At 45.4% G+C, this 20,843-nt stretch overlaps 3 protein-coding genes across 5 annotated transcripts; 1 reads left to right on the top strand and 2 right to left on the bottom strand.

Moving 5' to 3' along the window:
* Window positions 1-239: 239 nt before the first annotated feature.
* On the bottom strand, window positions 240-7,158 carry GATC (glutamyl-tRNA amidotransferase subunit C). 3 transcript variants are annotated; one of them, XR_008703589.1, is made up of 5 exons: window positions 7,028-7,158; window positions 6,753-6,925; window positions 2,595-2,698; window positions 1,124-1,394; window positions 240-677 (listed from the first exon to the last, which is right to left on the bottom strand). XR_008703589.1 is itself a non-coding variant. In XM_055550626.1 (4 exons), exons 1-4 carry the CDS (start codon window positions 7,106-7,108, stop codon window positions 547-549), a joined length of 489 nt encoding a protein of 162 aa, XP_055406601.1. In that variant the 5' UTR covers window positions 7,109-7,158; the 3' UTR covers window positions 240-546. The 3 variants fall into 3 exon arrangements, 2 of the variants coding, with proteins under 2 accessions (XP_055406601.1, XP_055406602.1); XM_055550626.1 differs by lacking the exon at window positions 1,124-1,394; XM_055550627.1 differs by having other exon boundaries at window positions 493-1,394.
* A 13-nt stretch (window positions 7,159-7,171) lies between these two features.
* Window positions 7,172-8,753, top strand: TRIAP1 (TP53 regulated inhibitor of apoptosis 1). The gene is made up of 2 exons (XM_055550628.1): window positions 7,172-7,360; window positions 8,507-8,753. The coding sequence occupies exons 1-2, from the start codon at window positions 7,172-7,174 to the stop codon at window positions 8,588-8,590; spliced, it is 273 nt and encodes a 90-aa protein (XP_055406603.1). The 3' UTR covers window positions 8,591-8,753.
* Window positions 8,754-10,643: 1,890 nt separating this feature from the next.
* Window positions 10,644-12,561, bottom strand: LOC129630192 (cytochrome c oxidase subunit 6A1, mitochondrial). Its single transcript, XM_055550625.1, has 3 exons — window positions 12,402-12,561; window positions 12,113-12,255; window positions 10,644-10,937 (listed from the first exon to the last, which is right to left on the bottom strand). Exons 1-3 carry the CDS (start codon window positions 12,502-12,504, stop codon window positions 10,854-10,856), a joined length of 330 nt encoding a protein of 109 aa, XP_055406600.1. The 5' UTR covers window positions 12,505-12,561; the 3' UTR covers window positions 10,644-10,853.
* Window positions 12,562-20,843: the final 8,282 nt, after the last annotated feature.

Raw genomic sequence — 20,843 nt, 5'->3', positions numbered from 1 at the left:
AACAACAACATTGAGTTGCAGTGGCAACTTGTGCCCAATTGGTAAGGAGCAGGAGTGGATTACTTATTTGGGGATAAAGTTAGTTGCTCTGACGATGGTCTGAGAACATCACATCCGAGGGAAGTTTCAGGGTTTTCTTATAATTCAAGGCCAACCATATAAACTAAGCTGCTTTAATGAAAAGGGGAGCATTGCAGATAGGGGAAGGGAATGAGAAGGCTAAAAACAGGCTTTTAAAAGTGGGTGCCAGCATAAAGATCACTGGGAAATTCTTAACTAAAACCAACTTTAGCAAGTTGGTCAGGGGAAAAAACTCATTTAAGTTTTGGTTCTGTCACTTTCGCTCCTAAATTTGTCTCATATTTGTCCTTGGTATCTAAGCTATAAAAAAAGACAAACCCCAAAACCAAAACCTCCCACTGTCTTGGATTCTGCTTAGTTCAGTAATCATGGGGCAGGGAGTCAGGGTAAGGGGGCTACACTGTCATAGGGTATTTTTTTAAACCACTTTATTGAAATATAGTCAACCCATAAAAGCTGTACTTTTTACATTGAACTATGGGGCAGGAGGAGAAGGGGACGACAGAGGATGAGATGGCTGGATGGCATCACTGACTCGATGGACGTGAGTCTGGGTGAACTCCGGGAGTTGGTGATGGACAGGGAGGCCTGGCGTGCTGCAATTCATGGGGTCGCAAAGAGTCAGACACGACTGAGCAACTGAACTGAACTGATACAACTCAGTGAGTTTGGAGTGAAGTTATGCACACATGAAATGACAACCGTGAAGGTCATAAACACCCATCACCTCCCCAAACTGCCTCCCCGGGGCACCTTTAACCATAGCAGAAAGTCAGCACTCAGCTTGAAAACACAGGGGGTACCCAAGAACAAATTTAAGTATGTTTAGTAAAGATAAAAGGCTGCTCAGGTTGACGGAAACAGCAACTGAAAAGGTGGTCACGAAGTGATTGGATGCAAGGTCTGTAACAATTACATAAATAGAAAGATTCACTTAAGTGCAGTTTGGTAGACAGTCTTTTAGGGAGGGATAAAGTCTTCCACACTGGTCTATGAGTATCTATGAATATACTTGATCCATTTCCTTGGAAATCAGCCGTACCTTCCACTTCCTGTTGGTATCAGGGACTCTGCCTTATTTTGGCGATCTTTCCCAGTTCTATCTTCAGAAGAATTAGTTACTAAAAGATACTTAGCCATCACTTTTTTCAGGTGACTGAAGGAAGTGGTACGTTAGTGTTCATAATAACAAAATAGCTGTTGCAAAATAGTTGCTGCACTTCCATGTGTTCATAGAACGCCCCTTCCCAGAATAGCTACTCAGCGATGTGAGAAGGGCTGTTTTTCATCCAGCTTTGACCAAGAGATATTACCTGTTTGAAAAGAATAAAAAGGAAATTTGAGCTAACCGATTGGCCATGAAAATAACTGAGCTAACTGATTTTCCATGAAAAATAAGCAATGGAAGTAAGTGTAGCTATTACCCTGTTTTTCTGAGTATCTGAAAGAACCACAGTTATAAGTGAGGCCTAATTAATGCACACTTAAATAAGCAGCAGAGACAGGTTAATTAGACATTTGTATATATATAGGAGAGGAAGGAGAGACTATGTGAACTCAATTTTTCCCAAGAAGCAAAACCTGACACAAGGTCCTGTGTGAGAAACAGCGTATGTGATCAATGGCTATGTCTGCTCAAACAGAAACAACTATCAAAGATTAACACCCAAAGTTCTGGGTGTTATTATTGGCCCAAAGTTTTAAAATAGTTACAGTGAGGTTTAAAGATGCAAATTTCCACACTAGGGGTTGCAAACTGATGACTCACAGGATGCATCTGGCTTGCAGGTATGTTTTTTACTTTCACGGTATTTTACTTTTTTAAAGTCTTTGATTAACAGTTAAAATTTGGGAACCAGCACACAGAATGCCAGATGTCCAGGTTCTCTGGGCATCCCATTCCTGCCTGGCCCTGAACAAGAGAAGTAGCACATGCCAGCTGTCCCTTTAAGGCAGAGCTCCAGATCTGCCACTCGGCACAGCCCTCCCCACCCCAGTCCTGTTTTTGTTTTCCTCATTCCTGTTACCAACTGATCCCTAGAGGTTAATGTGACTTCCAGAATCTTCTGCCACCTTGCCACCTATACATACTGTGTTTTTGTTATTCCCAGTTTTACTGAGATAACGGACATATAGTTGTATAAGTTTAAGATGTGCAACACAATGATTTGATATATGTATATACCACAAATTGATTCCCATAGCAGGATTAGCTAATATCCATTGTCTCACTTAGTTAAGGTTTCTTCTCGTGAGAACTTTTTAAAGATCAATCTACTCTAGCAACTTTCAAGTATACGATACACCATTGTTAACTAGTCACCATGCTGTACATCACACATCCCCAGGACTATTTAACTTACAACTAGAAGTCCGAACCCTTGGACAATCACCACTGCCACTTTATACTTGGTCAGAGTGCTTTCACAGAGCAGATCTGGGTCTCACAATTCCTACAGCACTCTCATGTTTACTGTGGCACAGTCTGTTAAGCCATTTTGGGCAGCACGTACCTGGCGGAGCCACAAAATACTCTTCCACAACTCGGTGGGAGTTTTGTAGTAGTTCTTCAGCACAACTGCCTTCTACCACATTGTCGGATCTCAAGTACAGACATCTACAAAACCAGAAGCTTAAGGTTAGCTTCTCAGAACATAGCTTCAAGGGCATGGGTGGAAAAGGTCAAGGGTGGGAGGAGAAGACAGCAGCATATTCTCGAGTTAAGAGTCACTGCTCAAAGATGGAAGACCAAATAATGGCCTACCATTTATTGATTTCCCTAGCAACCTTGTGAGATAAGTGGTATTAATAATTGTTCCTCAATATTGACAAGTTTTAATAAATATTTTTGATGATTACTATGGGTAAGGTGCTTTTGGTGGAGATAGTAAAAAGGCAGTTAAAATACAGTGTATTAAGTCTAACGAGGTAAGCGATGCTTGCCAAGGAAATTGATAAGGGGACCCCACCCAGCCTGTGGTCCTCAGAACAGGTGATGTTACCCCTTAATCATGATCAAGAAAGAGCTGGATTTCGGGGGTGGGGGTGGGGGACGATGGGGATGGGAGATGAGTAAGGTACAGAAACTTTCTCAACAGTGGTTATAAGTGACTTAAGCTGCTAAGGGACAGGATTGGGATCTGAGCCTGGTTCTGGTATCCCTAGGATGAGTGCTTTCTTCATCACAGCCACCTTTGGATGTAAAAGTACCTTCCCTTGCAAGATGTACCACAAACGTAGCCCAAGAATCTTGTACTGTTGTCCGGGCTTGGTGGCTTCATTAAACTATCCAGATGGGAGACTAGTGAAACCAAACAGGAGTTGAACACATCTGTGGGGCTTTACTACTGTTTTAAGGTTTGAAAGTGCATGACAAGAGGTTTGAGATGGCTTCCAGATACTTGGGCTGAAAAGTAAGCAGTATGCTCAGTCACTAACAGGATAGCAGCCAAGCTTTCTGCTTTGAACCAGACACAAATTGAGGGCTAAACGTAGTAGGGCAAGGATGGGACATGAACATCTGTAGAGGCTGTATAGAAAGGCCAAGGTGTAATCATAAGTTTCTTTTAGGAAAGGATTGGTTCTGTTTCTTTGGGGCACCCAGCCCTGAATGAGACAGGATAAACACTTATTAATGGTACAAAGAGTTCAAAGCTGAACTCTATTCTAGGACTGGCACTGTTTTAACTGTGTGACCTTGGACAAGTATGATCTTTCTAGACTTTAAGTTTCTTGCCAAAAAAGGGAATGCACTAGATTTTTTTTTTAAACCATATAAGGAATATGCACTCATACTCATTTAAGGATACTTGGAGAACAACAGTAAAAATCATCTGTAAAGGTGACCATTGGACTTTGTGGAGTTCATATTTCTGTTGGGCAATATAACAAAATGTTTAAGAGCTGGGGCCCCTGAATCACTGTGGAATTCAAACCCCAGAGCTGCACATGGCCTGTATGCAAGTTACTTATCCTTTCCATGTATCAGTTACCTTATTTATAAGAAGGTTCAGAGAATTGCTGGGATGATGTTTAAAGAGGTCTGAGCCAAGGGGCAACTAAGTCCACATGCTCTAGAACCCGTGCTTCTCAACAAGCGAAGCGCACACACCTCAATGAACACCCAGCGCAACCAATATAAAAAATTTCCCAGGTTCACTCATTTGGTAATTGGGTTTCCTAGTAAGGTTTCCTGAAGGATGAAATTCACCTCTTTAACTATCACACATTTCTACCCAATTACTGTTTAAGGTGAAGTTGTTTGTAGAATAAATCCACACCTCCCTATTTTCTTAATCATAGGCTACTGAACCCAGAGTCTCTGTGAGGGCACACCAAGCAGACCCCTCATTTGGCAAGCTGCTGAACTTTTCTTGACCCTGGAATTATGCATAAAACACCAAACAGGACCAGAGGAGCTCTTCAGGTGCCTGTCAGTTATGAAGGTCTACCTCACCTCATCTTTCTCAGTCGGGGTTCTACAAGAGTTTAGTCCAGAAACGTAGGACAACTTCTATGCATCTGGTCTAGTTGTTAGTTATGTACCATTCTTGGAAGAATTGAAAAAGAGTCCATTGATCTTGCTGTGTTCTCAATCAGATGAAAAGCCCTGGTTGAGAACAGTTTCAACTGTGAATTAGAAATCTCTAAAAAAAAAATCTCTGCCCTCTAAAGTTCATGGACAAGGCACTTAAACCAGTAACTGTGGGCAATGCATCAAATTTCACAGAAAGCACTGTGGCAGCATGATGGAAGAAGTACCTCGAGAGCTGGCCCTGGGGCTGACCAATGGGACTGTTCTGCTGCTGTTTTAGCTTCTTTCTGCCTCTTCCCAGCTATCAGCTGCCAGGAGCTGTTTCTCTGGCCACCAGTCTACCTCCATCTACAAGCCTTTTCATTTAGTTTCATGCACATTGAAATGAGAGCTAATCAATGTGGCAAACAAGACCCTGAGGGACATCTTAAGTATTGAAGTTATTTGACTGCAATCAGAGATGCCATGTGAGTCAGTCTCTGGCTCTGAGATGAAAAAGAATAGTTTTATGGGATGACTTTTTTTATGGCCACCCCACACTCCTTGCAGGATCTTAGTTCTGGACCAGGGATTGAACCCATGACCCCTGGCAGTAGAAGTGAAGCGTCTTAACCACTGGAACCCCAGGGAAGTCCTGAGGCTAGCAAGCACTCAACACGAAGGTTACAGTTACAGATAAGTGTGGCTCTCCTGACTGGCACTGACTAATGGCAGCTTTCGCCCACTTCTACCAGGAATTTATTTTTAAAAATTCCATCAGGAAAAGGCTAGGACAGGGTTGTAGATTGCCCTTATCTTTATAAGTTGCATACCTATCCTTCCCAAGAAGCTGCATTCCTAAATGGCAAACAAGTCTGCTTTGCAAAAAAGAGTGTTTTCTTTAAAAATGTATTAAGATTTGGCAATAACTGGTAGAGGTGGTTAGGGGCTGCACACTTTAAGTACAGTATACACAAGCTGCTTTGTCAAAGACCCAGCCCTCTGGGTTGCATTACACTACTTCACTACTTGGGTTATTACTCTGCCCCTTAGACATTCCAAGGTAAAATTTCCCTCTGCATTTCCACCTTCTCTAACACTAACCATGGTTAACAGTTTCCTGCATGCCCTTTCAGGGAACAAAACAAAATGCATGCACCAGAGTATATAAAATATACACATAAAATATCAATGAAACCATATACCATATTCTGAACTTTGCCTTTTTTATTATTAATAAGTATACCCTGGAAACCTTTCCATATCAGCATATATGGTTATTTCATTATTTTTAACTGCCATTTCAATGTATGAAGATTAGCCATGAAGGACGCTTCAGTTCAGTTCAGTCGCTCGGTCGTGTCCGACTCTTTGCGACCCCATGAACTGCAACACTCCAGGCCTCCCTATCCATCACCAACTCCCGGAGTTCACTCAAACTGACGTCCACCGAGTCGGTGATGCCATCCAGCCATCTCATCCTCTGTCATCCCCTCCTCCTCCTGCCCCCAGTCCCTCCCAGTTTCTTTTCTGTTGTTCTGTATTATCAACAGATTTGCATACCCTGAATGCTCGTGCACACATCTTGATGCACTGTCACAGATATATTTCACAGACAGGGAACCATTAGGTCAGAAAACGTGTATATCTAAAAAATTTTTGAGACAGGAATCCAGGAGTAAGCAAGTCAGATGTGAGCTCACTTTCTAATGACAAGAAATAGTACAAGTCAACAAAAATAAGATATTCAAGAAAAACAGTGGAAGAAAACCCACCAGGATAAGGAGGTAGTGACTGGAGGGAGAATTTAGAGAAGCCACGAATCGGGCGTGTAGCAGAAACAGGCAGGAAGTCAAGTGGTTGGAGTGATGAGGTAGGGGGCGCTCTAGAAAGTTGGGCCTAGAAAATGAAAGCTCAGACGTTTGGATTTTGTTATTAGTTACACTGGGAGGGCTCGAGGATTTTAAAAGGGAGGGAGAGGATCCTTAACGAACGACGCAAAGAGCGAAAGCGCTCACCCGCAGGGTGGCCGTGGGCAAGTTCTCGCGTGTCGCTAATGTTTTTTTCCCCTCGGTGGAATGAGAGACTAAGCTCCAGCCTTTTACTAGTAGCGAAGACGCCGCGGGCAAGTCTTCGAGGGCCGCGTCCGAGAACTTACCTGTCCTCCAGGACTGATTCCATGGGCTCCACTCCGTCGGTGTTCACCGCGCGGAGGCGGTCGGCGAAGGCGATGGCTTTCTCCAGCCGGGCCACGGCCTCCTGGCTGCCGAAGTCCACCAGCGATAGCCGCTCCAGGTGCTGGATCAGCTCGCCCGTGACCCGGCCACTTCCCTGGGGGCGGGGGGGGGGGGGAGGAATGAGGCGGAGGGTGTGGGTTACGGGTGGGGCCTGCTCCGCCTTCCGCCCCGCTCCGACACCCGCCTGGACCTCTACCTGAGGATCCGCCTTGGAGGTGAAGCCCCGGCGCCCGCGTGCCGCAGCCCGAAGACCCAGGTGCACGGTCCGCGCCCACATTTCGCTCCGTCTCGGCCGCCGTAGCGCTTCCTCTCCTAAGGCCGCGCGACGCGCTTAAAAGTGATGACATCCGAGAGCGCCGCCACCGCCGCGGATGCCGACGCCATGAACAGCGTAGGGGAGGCTTGCACCGACATGAAGCGCGAGTACGACCAGTGCTTCAATCGCTGGTTTGCCGAGAAGTTCCTCAAGGGGGACGGCTCCGGGGACCCATGCACCGACCTCTTCAAGCGCTACCAGCAGTGTGTTCAGGTGAGCTCCGACCTGGGCCCTCTCGCCTCTGCCCTAGGCCTCGGCTCGAGGGGGTTGGGACGGGCAGGGTGGAAGAAAAGCCTCGATGAGATCAGTGGCAGGAGTTCTCTCCCTTACCATTCTCCACCCAGGATGCCTGGTATCTCTCCGGATGTCAAAGGTAAATCTTTTTGCAGCACCTTACTTTCTGCGGAGCCCAGTTACATTCTTTGGTTCCTTTGGTGATGAACCTCAACTTGCAAAGTGAGCCCAGTTATTTGTATTTTATGCGTGGAACACTCACGCCCAGAAATAGTTAAACGAGTAATCAAAGTTCACTAGAATCAAGTGTCTTGGATTTTGCGGTGGTGCACTTTTCCACTGTTGCTGAGGGCAGAGACGGGGTGTTAAGTCTCTCTGGTCTGTTAGACCTCATGGAGGGTCCCCTTATGTTGTCACAATGCCTTCACTGGCCTATTTTTTCTCTCTTGGCCAGTTAGAACATCTTTATTCCAGCACAGTGAATGTGAAACAGATCTGTTTGTAAGAACAGCCCTGGGCAAGGCATTCCCAATTAGTTAACTTAAAAAACATCCTCAGTAAGTCCAGGTGGAGTTGCTGTCTTTGTCCCATAGACAGATTGGAAAGAGAGGCTTGCTCAAAGTTATATAACCAGTAAGGCCTGGGACCGATTTGAACTTGTGTCTGTCACAATAGGAGCTTCCCAGGTGGTTAAGTGGTCAAGAATTCACCTGCAATGCAGGAGATGCTGGTTCGATTCCTGGGTTGGGAAGATCCCCTGGAGAATGAAATGGTAACCCACTCCAGTACTCTTGCCTGGGAAATCACGTGGACAGAGGAGCCTGGCAGGGGTCACACAGGGTCACAAAAGTCAGACATGATTTAGTGACTAAACAGGTACCACAACAGAGTGGTGATACTGCTTAAATTGCACTTCTGAATTTTGTTACAACTCTCCAATCTCTCTCTCTGGTCTTAACACTTAATTTCTTCATAATCATACTTAGGGTTTGTCATGTTTGGTAGTCCTTATGGTACAGTTGGATTTACTTTTGTACCTAAAGTACAAAATATTATACAAAATATTTCTAAAGTTTCAACTTCAGGCTTCATGTAGTCCCTTTATCATATGTTTTCTTCCATCAGAAAGCGATAAAGGAGAAGGAGATTCCTATTGAAGGACTGGAGTTCATGGGCCATGGCAAAGAAAAGCCTGAAAGTTCTTCTTGACCTTGACAGTCATCTTGAAAGTGGACTCCTCAAATCGGGAAATTGCGACTCTGGATCGTGTCAATTAAAACTGAAGATAGCATGATTTGATGAATTTAGGAGGGAAGAATTTCCTTTCCTCCTTGATATCTTTCTCTCATTTGTAAAAAATGATGAACCAACACTCTTTGCTTTGAGATTTCTGGCTTTGGCATCACAGCAGGGACTCAGTATTCTTAGTAATGGGATTATTTGGGATTATCATTGCAGTACTTGGTCTGGGATCAGTTTTAAATATATCTTGTATAAAAACTCTAGTAAGCTTGTCAGGATAACTAAGGTTGCCTGACCTTGAGCCATTCTTTGAAGGACATTACGTACACTCTCCTGGGGTTATTTGTTCATGGAAGCCAACTGGTTAAGATCTCTTCTCTCAGGGAGCTAATTCTCTAGAAAGGGCTCCCAGCACAACAGTTTCAGTCAATGCTTGGAAGCACGGTTTTATTTTCATATAGTAATTTAACTGTTAAAGATTGTTGGTGGACTGGGTTAGCCAAGAGGAAGACCGCTTTCAACAGTTTCCTACCTTAACAAGAGGTGTCAGATTTCATACTAAGATGTGAAAGCTTCATGAATGCTGCAGTGAACACCATTTCAGAGCACTTGGTGTAGTTCAGGAATTAAAATCCTTGGAGTGGCTATGGAGGAAGATCCTAAATTACCAAGATTTGCTGCTGCCAGCTTTCAACTTAAGTCAATGAATTAAGTCAACCTGTATATCATCAAAATGCCAAAATGCTGCTGCATATGATTAAATGGGGGGGGGGGGAGTTGCAGGCGGGGTGAAGAGGTCACTTTACTTGCTTTGTTTACTCACCCTGCCCTGTAATGCCTGAAATCATGAAGATGGAATAAATTTGTAACATTTAGTTTATATTCATTATTTGTTCCTGGAACTCAGTGCATTTTATGGAACGACTTCCATCCTATGAGCCCCACACATCTCATGTACACTGGGGGGGTTGGGGAGTTTTATATGCTTTATAATTTAAAAATGAAGATTTATCTAAGCTAGGTAGTATGGTATAGCAAATGGAAATCTCACTGATTTCAATGTTTATATAATGGCACCCAACCCAGAAAATTTTTTATGTGCCCAGAGTATGAAACTTGATTTACAGAAAGCCTAGACTCTATATCTCTTTTCCACTTTACCAATTATTAACTTCATATTTAACGTGACCAGTCCTTAATGCCATTGCAGTACATTCTGCATTTATATTTTGGCAAGCTAAGGTCCATTATACATAAAAGATTTGGAACCCAGCTGAGGGAGGCCAGGCAGCAAACGAGTTAAGTATAACTGCCCTGAAATAAGCCTGGCCGCAAGTCGGTCAAAACCTTGTAGCCTCTTGAATCTTATCACAAAACTGTCTGGATGAGCCTGGTGAATAAAACAAATTTTATTGTAATTGCTGCTGAGGGAAGTTTTTTTCTGATTGTTCCTCATGCTATTTTTACTTTATCCTGCCCATAAAATGACCAACTATCTGAGGCACTTCAAAGGTTTTAAATTTTGAAAAGGAAATCTTAATTGCTCTTTAAGGGTGATTTTGTAACTATTATTGACTGTTGTTTCTCCTAATTCTTAAGGCTACAGGAAATTTTTAATTCCAGAAACAAAGCCAGTACTACCTGCAGGAAGTGTCATACTGCCATACTGCCTTTATTTCTCCAGAAGGTTATAACCCTTCCAGCCTGAAGGGAGCTGAGAGAGGACCCAAGATGCGAACTTGGAGAAAACTGTCTGATTTTAGGGAGTATCCAGCAAATGCCAGTGTCTTTGCCATCCAAAGTCTGCCAGGACCCAATTTTGACTGTCAATTAGCTCAATTTAGATCTTTGCTTTACCCACCCCAGGCACGAGAAACCAAGACCAGGCCTGTTACACTGTTCTTCGGGAGGCCTGACCCGGACCTGAAACACTGTCAACAGTAGCACAGACTGTCACTGTACAAACGGGGAGAATATTAACGCTAATTTCTGAGGGAAAAACAACCAAAGAATGCAACTCTCAGGTCATGACTAAATTATTTATTTAAGCCATCTCCTCCTGCTATAAGCAAAGGGATGGAAGATCAGTATAATGGTCCTCAAGTGTAATGGTCATCACTGGATACAAGGTGGTGAGCTTAAGGTCCCATATACTTTTCTGGTCCATGCGTGCAGAGTAATGGTCCAAACCAGTGCTGTGGTCCCCACTGGGCAGTGGTCCAAGTTCTCTTTATTCGTCTTCATAGCCGGTTGGAAGCGGGTTCACATGAGGGTTATGGAATAGGGTATGGTTACCATCTCCCCAAGGAAAGGGCTGTGGAGTGAAGACGGCAATTAGGCAGTTCCAGAAAACAGTCAGCACTGCCACGAACTGCTTAAAACAGAGCAAGTAGCAGGTAACACATAAAATGGAAATTTCTCCTTTACCTAACTGCCATGTTTCAGTGCTCCCGTGAGAGAGCTCTTATAAACTCCGGGGAGCCCGTAAAGAGGACAGTAGGAAAGGCAAGCTCAAGTCCATTACTCATAAGCCTCTGCCTTGTAACTAAACCTCAGTGCTGTGTTTCTGGAAGTGCAGTCCTCCCATCACCTATATCAGAATGCTAGAGGTGGGTACAGGGGAGGAGATGCTGACTTCAATGAATTTCTGGACCTGAAACAAATCTCTGGATCGGAAACTGCAACATACCCTCAACTATTCTGCATGGTACTTTTGAAAAACATTGCTCCAGGGCAGTGATTTCCAACCCAGGATGATTCTGCCCTTGTGGAGTCACAGGCCAGTATCTGGAGACATCTTGAAGAGGAGGTACCACTACCACTTAGTGGTTAGAAATCAAGGATGCTGCTAATATCCTGTACCTCACAGGACTGCTCTTTGCCCCAACAAGAATTATCCAGCCCCAAATGTCAATGGTACTGAGGTTAAGACATTTCGCTGTATGTATGCCTTCTAATTCTATTGTACAAGGGTGGCAGTGGCGCTGAGACTCATCAATTCTTTTTGAATTTAAGAATCCAGCTTAATTTTCCACTTGGGCTAAGTGAGATAGTAGTTAAATATCTACATCAAGAGTCAAAAAATGACACAGTCGGGGTGGTAACTAGCATAGGGGTGAAGATTAGAAGCTGTCAATCTCTTCGTTATGCAGCTAGTAGCTGTCAGATGCCCAGGTTTTAGAGAGGTGAACCGCCTTCCGACTCTGCCAGCTTAAGGTAATTTCACAAACCTCCAAGTTTTGTACAACCGACAACTGTTAACAGCATCAGAAGTTAAACGGTGGGATGACTCAGAAAAAACCGAAGGGCACTTGTTGTATACCTTACAACAGAAAACTCAGGCCTGGCCGGAGAAAATAAAAATGTGTTTGGGAGGATTAAATGAGAAACTGTACACGCCCGGCACCCACCGTTTTAGAGAATTAAGAACTTGGACTAGGGCATTTGGGGAAAGGCGAACAGACACTTGAAGAGACTGCAAGGGGGTACCTTGGACCTGATGCGGAGATGGGGATAGGCCACGAACTCGGGTCTCTCCTCCTCTCCGTGGTGCGACTTCAGGAAGACATTCAGCATGCTCACTCCCACCCCAGGGAGCGCCACGAAGTAGGTGAGGGCCTTCCACATGCGAGCTGCAGAGGGGGCACGACCGCTCAGGCCGGGCGAGGAGCCGCCCGCGTCTCACCTCCCTCCCCCAAGTCCTCAAGCCAAGGTCAAAACCCCGCCGCTCTTCTCTTCAGCAGACCAGAGGCCCGCCCCGCGACCCCGGTCCCAGTACCTGAGCCCTCCTCGCCATGGGCGCCACTGGACATACACCGACTCAGCGGCAGCCGGGAACGACCCAACAGCCCAAGAACCCGAGATCCAGCTGCCGCCGCCATCTTCAACCTGAGTCCTCCGCCGCGCCGGAAGCGGAAATAGAATGTTGCCTGTGGAGGGTGGGACCACAACCTCAAAAGGAAGTTCCTATTGGGCGGTACCTTTTCCGCGGAGGCTGCGCATTGTAGTCTGAAAGCTCGGAGCCGAGGAAGCCAGAGGGAGCATGCGCTCAGCACTCCTGTGTGCATACCTTGTTCCTAAGGTCAGCACCGCGGTGAAGTTAAGCACATTAAAAAAAAAGGTTTGTGGAAGGACACCCTGGCATCCAGGGTCGCTCCCTTCGTTGGAGTCCGTGCGCATCAACAGGTTCCGAGCACAAACCTCCTATCTAAAATGCTTTTTCCCTCCTCATCCTCTGACTCTGCGGTATTTTTTTTTCAAGACACCAAGACATAATAATTGTCATCATTATTATTTTGTAGGCATCACACAGCTTATAATCTGTCAGGGGAAACAAAAGATTTTGCCACTGCAGCATCCTCAAACTCTGGGATCGTGCCTGGCAAGTAACAGGTGCTTAACACAAATATGTTGAATGAATGAATAGCAACGGGGAACAATTGACATCTCTTATACTTTATCTCTGGAGAAGGCAATGGCACCCCACTCCAGTACTCTTACCTGGAAAATCCCATGGACGGAGGAGCCTGGTAGGCTGCAGTCCATGGGGTCACTAAGAGTCGGACACGATTGAGCGACTTCACTTTGACTTTTCACTTTCATGCATTGGAGAAGGAAATGGCAAGCCACTCCAGTGTTCTTGCCTGGAGAATCCCAGGGACGGGGGAGCCTGGTGGGCTGTCTATGGGGTCGCACAGAGTCGGGCACGACTGAAGTGACTTAGCCACAGCCACATACTTTATCTCTGCAATTCTTTCCTACCCTTCTTTTTTCTTCTTCTTCTACTCATCTAAAAACAGTTTTTAAAATAAAAGTTAAAAAATAGATGCGTAAGAGAGACTTCCTTGGTGGTCCAGTGGTTAAGACTCCACCCTCCCAATACAGGGGGCTCAGGTTCCATCCCTCCTCAGGGAGCTAGATCTAGCATGTGGCAACTAAGACCCAGCGCAGCCAAATAAAAATAAATAAACAAAATCTTAAAAATAGATACATAAGGTAAAATAAAAGTAAACTTCTTGACCATAGGTTCCTTTAAAAATATGATGAAAGCTCTGAATCCTTTCCTCAAATGAAATATTAATACAGCTTCTCAGCACACACAGTTTAAGCACACAATGAGAGGGGAAGAAGGTAGAGTACACCCAGAGACCCCCTAAGAGTCCTGTGCTCCAAATTAAGAACTCCTACTTAGAGGAATAAACAGAGACTCTGGTGTGGGTAGACTGGATTCATATTTTGTTCCCATCCCTCACAGCCTGTATGACCTTGAGCAAGTTAGATAAATGCATCCTGCAGTTTCATGAAAACAAAAACAGGGTCATATTACCAGAGCTGCTCAACCTGATCTTTCTTTCTCTGGGTAGCCTGGGTTTTTGCATGTTATTGTGAAATTAGAATTGTCAAATCTCTGGGCATCATCGAACAGAGTTAAAGGGTCTGTGAAGCCCTACAGCGTAGCCATGGAAAGGATCTGAGCTCAAGGATCAGGAAATCCTGGGTTCAAATCTGGTCTGCCCTCAGCTGTTTCTCTTCTCTAAAGTGGGAATGTAATATGCACTTAACTCATTTATCTGACAAACAGTAATTTAAGACACAGCTCCACCTGGAGAAGTTACTCAACCTCCATTCATAGTCATGATGGTTAATTTAGTAATTACTAACTACAGTGGCTACCGTGTGCCAGGTGTACACAGTAGTGTGCAAGAGCTGGAAGCGCTCTCATGCAATTTACAATTCAGTGCTAGAGACAGGATTAAGCAAAAAGTACCCAATGCCCGGGATATGTTACAAATTCAACAAATGTTTATTTTCCCATAGGACTTTAATACATCTTGCAGGGTGGTACTGCTAAGTAAGGATTGTCATATGTTCGGAACACAGTACCTCCTCAGGCATGATACCTATGATATTCTTGCCAAGTATGCTCAGCATTTGCAAAGCCTTGGGTGACTGAGTTTAGACAGTCCAGGAAACCAAAGTCATCAGTACAACAAATAGCTAATATTTACTGAGCATTTACTTCATGCTTACATCTATGACAAGCACTTTGCATAAATTGTCTTCCCCACCTCAGAAAATGGTGACTTGGTTCCTCAAGTGAAACACTTTGGAATCATCTTTGATCACTCTCTTCTCTCTCTGTCTCTCATGTGGGATCCAATTCCCTGACCATTGAAATCGAATCCATGCCCCCTGTTGTGGAAGCACAGAGTCTTCACCACTGGACCCCCAGGGAAGTCCCCCCCCCACATTTTATTTTATTGTACTTTATTATTATTTTTTTTTATACACACAATTCCTACTCAGAATCCGACCACTTCTTACCACATACTGCTCCCAATCTGATCAAAGGTGTTAGCTCTCACCTGGACAATTGCTAAGCCTCCTGACTGGTCTCCTTGCTTCCTGGCCCTTTCACAGTCTTTATCTTAGGGAACAGCTAGGGGAATCCTCTTAACACTGGTCATCTTCCTCCTCTGCTCAAAATCCTCAGTGCTTCCCATCTCACTCAGAGTAAGTGCCAAAGCCCCGAGAGTGGGCTGCCAGATCCTACACACCGTGTCCCCAGCCGCCCCACTGACACCATCTAGTCTACCTGCCCCCTTGCCCACTTCACGCCAGCAACACTGACCCTCCTGCCTTTCTGTGAACGTGCCAGGCATGCCTCTGACTCAGGACTTTTGCACACGCTCATCTCTCTGCCTGGAAGAGTTTCCCCCAGGTAGCTGCATGAATTGTTACCTTATTTCACTCAGGGGTTGTCTTAGAAGTCATCTCTTATCAGGAAGGCCTTCCCAGGCCACCCTGAAGTGACGTAGCTCCTCCCCACCCTGACACTCTATCCTCCTTACTGTGCCTTAGCTATCTTTGTGGCACTTCCCACCATCTGCTGTATTAAATATTTATTGGTTTATGGTCTGCCTGGGGCAGAGACTATGATTTGCTCACTGGTGTGACCACTTGGCCCATTATAGGACCTCGATGAATGTACATTAATCCCAACCATGAACCTGTGGTGGTTTAGTTGCTCGGTCATGTCCACCTCTTTGCAACCCCATGGACTGTAGCCCCGCCAACCTCCCCTGTCCATAGGATTCTCCAGGCAAGAATACTGAAGTGAGTTGCGATTTCCTTCTCCAGGGTATCTTCCCCACCCAGGTATCGAACTCAGGTCTCTTGCATTGCAGGCAGAGTCTTTACCGACTGAGCTATGAACCTGTGAACTAGATACTATTCTCCCCCGACTTTTCAGATAAGAAAACAGACTTGAAGTTGTGAGGATATTGCCCAAGATCCCCAAGCTTTAGGCAGTTGGTGGACCCAGGTAGTGTGGGACTCAAGTTCTTCTTTTTTAAAAAAAATTTTAAAAATTAATTTAATTTTGGCTGTGCTGGGTCTTCGCTGCTGTGAGAGTTCTCTAGTTTCGATGAGGGCTTTTCACTGCAGTGGCTTCTCTTTTGCAGAGCACAGGTTCTAGAGCATGCAGGCTCAGTAGCTGTGGTGTACAGGCTTGGTTGCTCTGCAGAACGTGGAATCTTCCCCAACCAGGAACTGAACCCATGCCCCCTGCATTGGCAGGCGGATTCTTAACCACTGGACCACCAGGAAAGTCCGTCAAGTCAGTTTTTTTAACCTCAAAGCCATGCAGACTTTGCTGTAGGTAGAACGACACCAGCTTCGAGAGGTCACCCTGTTGAGCTCATGCTAGTCTGATGCTCTGAACAGGGATGAACAAGGAAAAAAAAAAGAGCTACATAATTTCTGATCTCAGTTGGTTTGGAAAGAAAAATATTTCAAATCATGGGTCCTCGAGAATGAATGGAACCATCAGATGTGTTTTCTAGGTGCTGAGCTGGAAGTTCCCACCTTGTGCTGCCTCTCACAGTGACCCCTAGGGCATCTGGCCTCTCTGTGTAGGGAGTCTCCCCAAGGCCATGGCCAGCCAGGCCTGGATTTGACGTCATCTTCTCTGGCAGCTGGTGATGTTTACACTCATGCTGAAGCCACTACGGTCTCTGGCGCTCTATTTCCTTGAAATAGAGAGCTGGCAGGCAGGCACCTCAATCCCGGAGCCAGCTGCTGGTGGGGTAATTGGAGGAAGGCTGGGGGAGGCTGCTTAGCCAAGGACAGGGCTTGCTTAGGGGAAAGCTTATCTGGGGCATCCTGCCTGCTACTTCTCTTGTGGTTTCTCCCAGCTAAGAGTTCCTCCAGTTCCTGGACCAATAAATATTCGTCTGCCAAGAGATGACTGCTGTGTCTCAATTAAGTGTTCACTTATTGTTCACTATTATTTTTGCTATGATCATGGTTAAGGGTATAGGTTCTATGGAATCAGAGCAGAGGGGCCTGGACTATGCAGAAGGCATGAAGTATTTTTCCAAGTATGTTGCAGGGGAGGTTGGGGTGCAGTGACCACCACTTCCATCATCTGAATAACTTGTCTGAGCTGCTCAGCATCATTAATTCATTTAATGTGGAATCTCAACTACGTCCTTGGACTGGGGCGACAGCAGTGACCTTATGGAACACCCAGTCTAGAGGGAGAGACTGACAAATAAGCAGTTACTACCGTCAGTGTGATAGGTTTCTTCAGTGGGAGGCTGTCCAGCATGAACCTTGGTACAAGTTCAAGTCTCAGGTCAGCTACTTAGCTATGAAATCATGGGAGGTGAATTCATCTGCCTAAGTTTCACAACCCTTGAAGTGACTGACCCAGGATTCAAATCCAAGAAGTCTGGCCTCTCCTCTCTTTGTGCCTCAATTTCCTCATCTGTAAAATGGGGATAATAATAGTAGCAACCCCATAGGAGTCCTGCAGGCCATGCTGAGTTAGGATTTTATCCAAAAGGTACTGAAGATACTTTTTGGGTTTTGGGGGCCACACAGCCTGTGGGATTTTAGTTCCCTGACCAGGGATTAAACTCTCAACCTCAGCACAGAATCCTAACCACTGGACCACTAGGAAATTCCCTGAGAAGACTTGCTTTTAAGCAAGGAGAGAGATACTCAACTTTGCACCTGAGGCTTTGCACAGGCTGGCCGCTCCTGGCTAGAAATGCCCTTCCTGACTTGTTGTCCATCTTTGTCTGCATACTCCCCTCAGCCTTCACCTCCTACAGGAAGCCTTTCCTCGTTACACCAAGCCTTGGGCCTCTGATCCCCTAGCAAGGTTTAAGCTCACTGAACTGTATTTGAGAACTATTCCATCTCATTTCCACTCTGAGCTCCAGATCTCCCCTCCCCCCACCCTTTCCTAAGATTCCCCCGAACTGCTACACAGAACAGTCATAACAAAATGGTCAAGAACTCAGTTTCTCAGTCAAAGCTGGATTAAAATCCTGGCTTTGCTACTTTTGTTGGACAAACCCCTTCATCTTTCTGGGACTCAGTTCCCTCATCTGCAGAACAGGGAGAATCATAGTATATGTTCACCTAATAGGATGGCTGGGAGGAATGAAAGTGATGGTGTGTGTACAAGCACTTAGCATCTTATTTAACAAATAGCAACTTGTATTATATTATTATTAATCATCTACTGTTACATTGGGATTGCCTCATAGCCCCAGTAAAGAAACTGCCTGCCATGCAGGAGACTGGGTTCAGTTCCTGCGTTGGGAAGATCCCCTGGAGAAGGGAATGGCAACCCACTCCAGTATTCTTGCCTGGAGAATCCCATGGACAGAGGAGCCTGGCGGGCTACAATCCATGGGGTCACAAGAGTCGGACACAACTTAGCAACTAAACCACCACACTGTTACATTAAGCTAAAAACAGAACCAGTGTCTGGTCTGTGAAATATATCTTAATAAAGCTGTTACACACAACAAAGCAGGCTACAGAGTATGGTGAAATGTGTGTTTCCGTTTTTGTAAAATGCATGGGAAAAATGCTATAAGAGTTATGTTGTTGTTGTTCAGTCGCTCAGTCCTGTCTGACTTCGTTACCCCATGGACTGCAGCATGCCAGGCTTCCCTGTCCTTCACCATCTCATGGAGCTTGTTCAAACTCAAGTCCATTGAGTCGGTTATGCCATCCAACCATCTGATCCTCTGTCGTCCCCTTCTCCTCCTGCCTTCAATCTTTCCCAGCATCAGGGTCTTTTCTAATGAGTCAGTTCTTTGCATCAGATGACCAAAGTATCAGAGCTTCAGCTTCAGCAGCAGTTCTTCCAATGGATATTCAGCGGTTGATAAGGATTATACTTACATGGTAAGAGAGGTATGTCTGGGTTTTAATTTTCTTTTAAAAAATTCTGCAACGAATATTTATTACTTGTGCTATGAAAACAAAGACTTTCACCAAAAAGCAGACCATTAAGTTGCCCTCAGCACTTCTGTTGTTGGTATTCGTCCTATTAGACTGTAAGCCCCATGAGGGCAGGGATCCCTTCTGCCTGGCGCCGGAAAGGCGCGGAGTAATGGACGGAAAGGTGACCAGATAGATGGGGGCGGCTCCGGTACCCTCACCTGCAGTACCGCACTCTCCCTGTGGGTGGCAGGCTCCGCATGTGCGGGCGCCGCCCACGAGTCTGGCCAGAGATCAGTCGCGCCTGAGACCTTCAACGTGGCTGTCTGATCTCAGGGTCCTTGCAGGAGGGAGAGAGGCGGAATCTGCGAGAGGAATAGAGAGAGCCCAGGTTCGGGGACTCCTTCTTAAGGCCTCGCCTCTGAGACGTCTCCAGCATCTTCCCCTGATTGAAACAAGGAAACGAAAACCTTACTTTGTCCCCTCACGCCACCTCACCCCACAAGGAGAGGCAGAGAGGAGAACTGGAAGAGAAAGAAAGAGGTCCTCCCTGAAGATCGTCATCCTCACAATTCATAACTCACGGCCTGCTGCGCTTAGCAGTGGACTAATTGCCCCCACCCAGTAGCTCTTTGATCTTAGAAGAGAGGTGTGCAAGCCTCCCATTTTGCAGACAAGGGTCGTTGCGCCTTAGAGAGGTAGTGCTTGCTTAGAGAAGCGGATCGCTGCTGAGTCGGATTCCAACCCCCTTTCTTATCTCTGCCTCCCCACCTCTCTCCACTCCCCCCATCCTGTGTCATACTGAGACATCCTTGGAGAGGGTGTATTCCAAACTAAATTACATTAAAAAAAATACTAATAGCATTTGTTTAACCTACCCTTCCTATGGTACTGGCACTCATCATATATTATCTCATTTAATCCTTCCAACAACCCTTGGAAGTAAGAATTATTATTATCCCCATTTTACCTATGAGGAAATTGAGCCTCAGAGAAGCAAATACTGACAAATCTAGAGAGCAAGTGGGACAGAGCCATGATTCAAATGTATGGCTGTCTGACCCCAAAGTCTTTGCGTTTTAGCAGTACATGTTTTTCCTTCGTAATTAAGTATAAGGGGCTTCCCTGGTGACCCAGTGGTAAAGAGTCCACCTGCCAATGCAGGAGACACGAATTTGATCCCTGGTCTGGGAAGATCCCACATGCCTCGGAACAATTAAGCCTGTGCAGCACCACTGCTGAGCCTGCGCTCTAGAGCCTGGGAGCTCTAACTTTTGAAGCCCAAACACCCTAGAGCCTGTGCTCCACAAAAGAGAAGCCACTGCAATGAGAAGCCTGTACACAACAACTGAAGAGTAGCCCCTACTCACCCCAGCTAGAAAAAAGCCAGAGCAGCAAAGAAGACCCAACACACCCTAAATAAATATATTAATTAAATTATTTTTAAACAATATTAAGTATTCAAGTATTGAATACATACATCTATACAGTACAAATTACAAAATAGTTGTAATAAATAATAATGATTGAAAAGCCTCCCCCATTCCTGTTCTCCAGCTACCCAGTTTCACTACAAATAAGGTCATCATACTAGAGATTTCTGATGATCCTTCTAGAGATATTTGATACATAGACAAACACCTATATTACTGCCTCTCACATACTCATCAATGACTTCCTAAAATTTAAGAAGGACTGAGTCTTCTTCTTCTAGAACAGGATATAATTTCTCTTCACTGACTCCTTGGATTGGCATGCAGGGCCTCCCAAGGGCACCTCCACCCACTCTATGCGTCACCCACACAGGTCTCCAAGCTCCGCATCACGTTGCCATCTCCCCAGCCTCCTAGTCTCTAGCCTCCCTCCAACAGCTCCATTTATTGGGATCTTTTTCTCTTTGAGTCTCCCCAGCCAGAATCTACCCGCCTCCCGGACCCCAGAGGCCCTGCCAGCTTCTCTTAGCATATTTCATTGT

The sequence above is a fragment of the Bubalus kerabau genome, chromosome 16 (assembly GCF_029407905.1).
Source record: "Bubalus kerabau isolate K-KA32 ecotype Philippines breed swamp buffalo chromosome 16, PCC_UOA_SB_1v2, whole genome shotgun sequence".
NCBI classification, from domain to species: domain Eukaryota; kingdom Metazoa; phylum Chordata; class Mammalia; order Artiodactyla; family Bovidae; genus Bubalus; species Bubalus kerabau.
This window is presented reverse-complemented; position numbering and strand designations above follow the sequence as displayed.

Bases quoted from the DNA above. Each gene is read 5' to 3' on its own strand.
- LOC129630192 (XM_055550625.1), bottom strand. From the start codon at position 12,504: ATGGCGGCGGCAGCTGGATCTCGGGTTCTTGGGCTGTTGGGTCGTTCC. The intron at 12,256-12,401 runs GTACTGGGACCG...CCCCCTCTGCAG, and splicing joins CCATGGCGAGGAGGGCTCAG to CTCGCATGTGGAAGGCCCTC. The intron at 10,938-12,112 runs GTACCCCCTTGC...TTCACTCCACAG, and splicing joins ATCTCCGCATCAGGTCCAAG to CCCTTTCCTTGGGGAGATGG.
- GATC (XM_055550626.1), bottom strand. From the start codon at position 7,108: ATGTGGGCGCGGACCGTGCACCTGGGTCTTCGGGCTGCGGCACGCGGG. The intron at 2,699-6,752 runs GTAAGTTCTCGG...CTGGTTTTGTAG, and splicing joins GAATCAGTCCTGGAGGACAG to ATGTCTGTACTTGAGATCCG. The intron at 678-2,594 runs GTACGTGCTGCC...CATGAATTGCAG, and splicing joins GTATTTTGTGGCTCCGCCAG to CACGCCAGGCCTCCCTGTCC.
- TRIAP1 (XM_055550628.1), top strand. From the start codon at position 7,172: ATGACATCCGAGAGCGCCGCCACCGCCGCGGATGCCGACGCCATGAAC. The intron at 7,361-8,506 runs GTGAGCTCCGAC...TTCTTCCATCAG, and splicing joins GCTACCAGCAGTGTGTTCAG to AAAGCGATAAAGGAGAAGGA.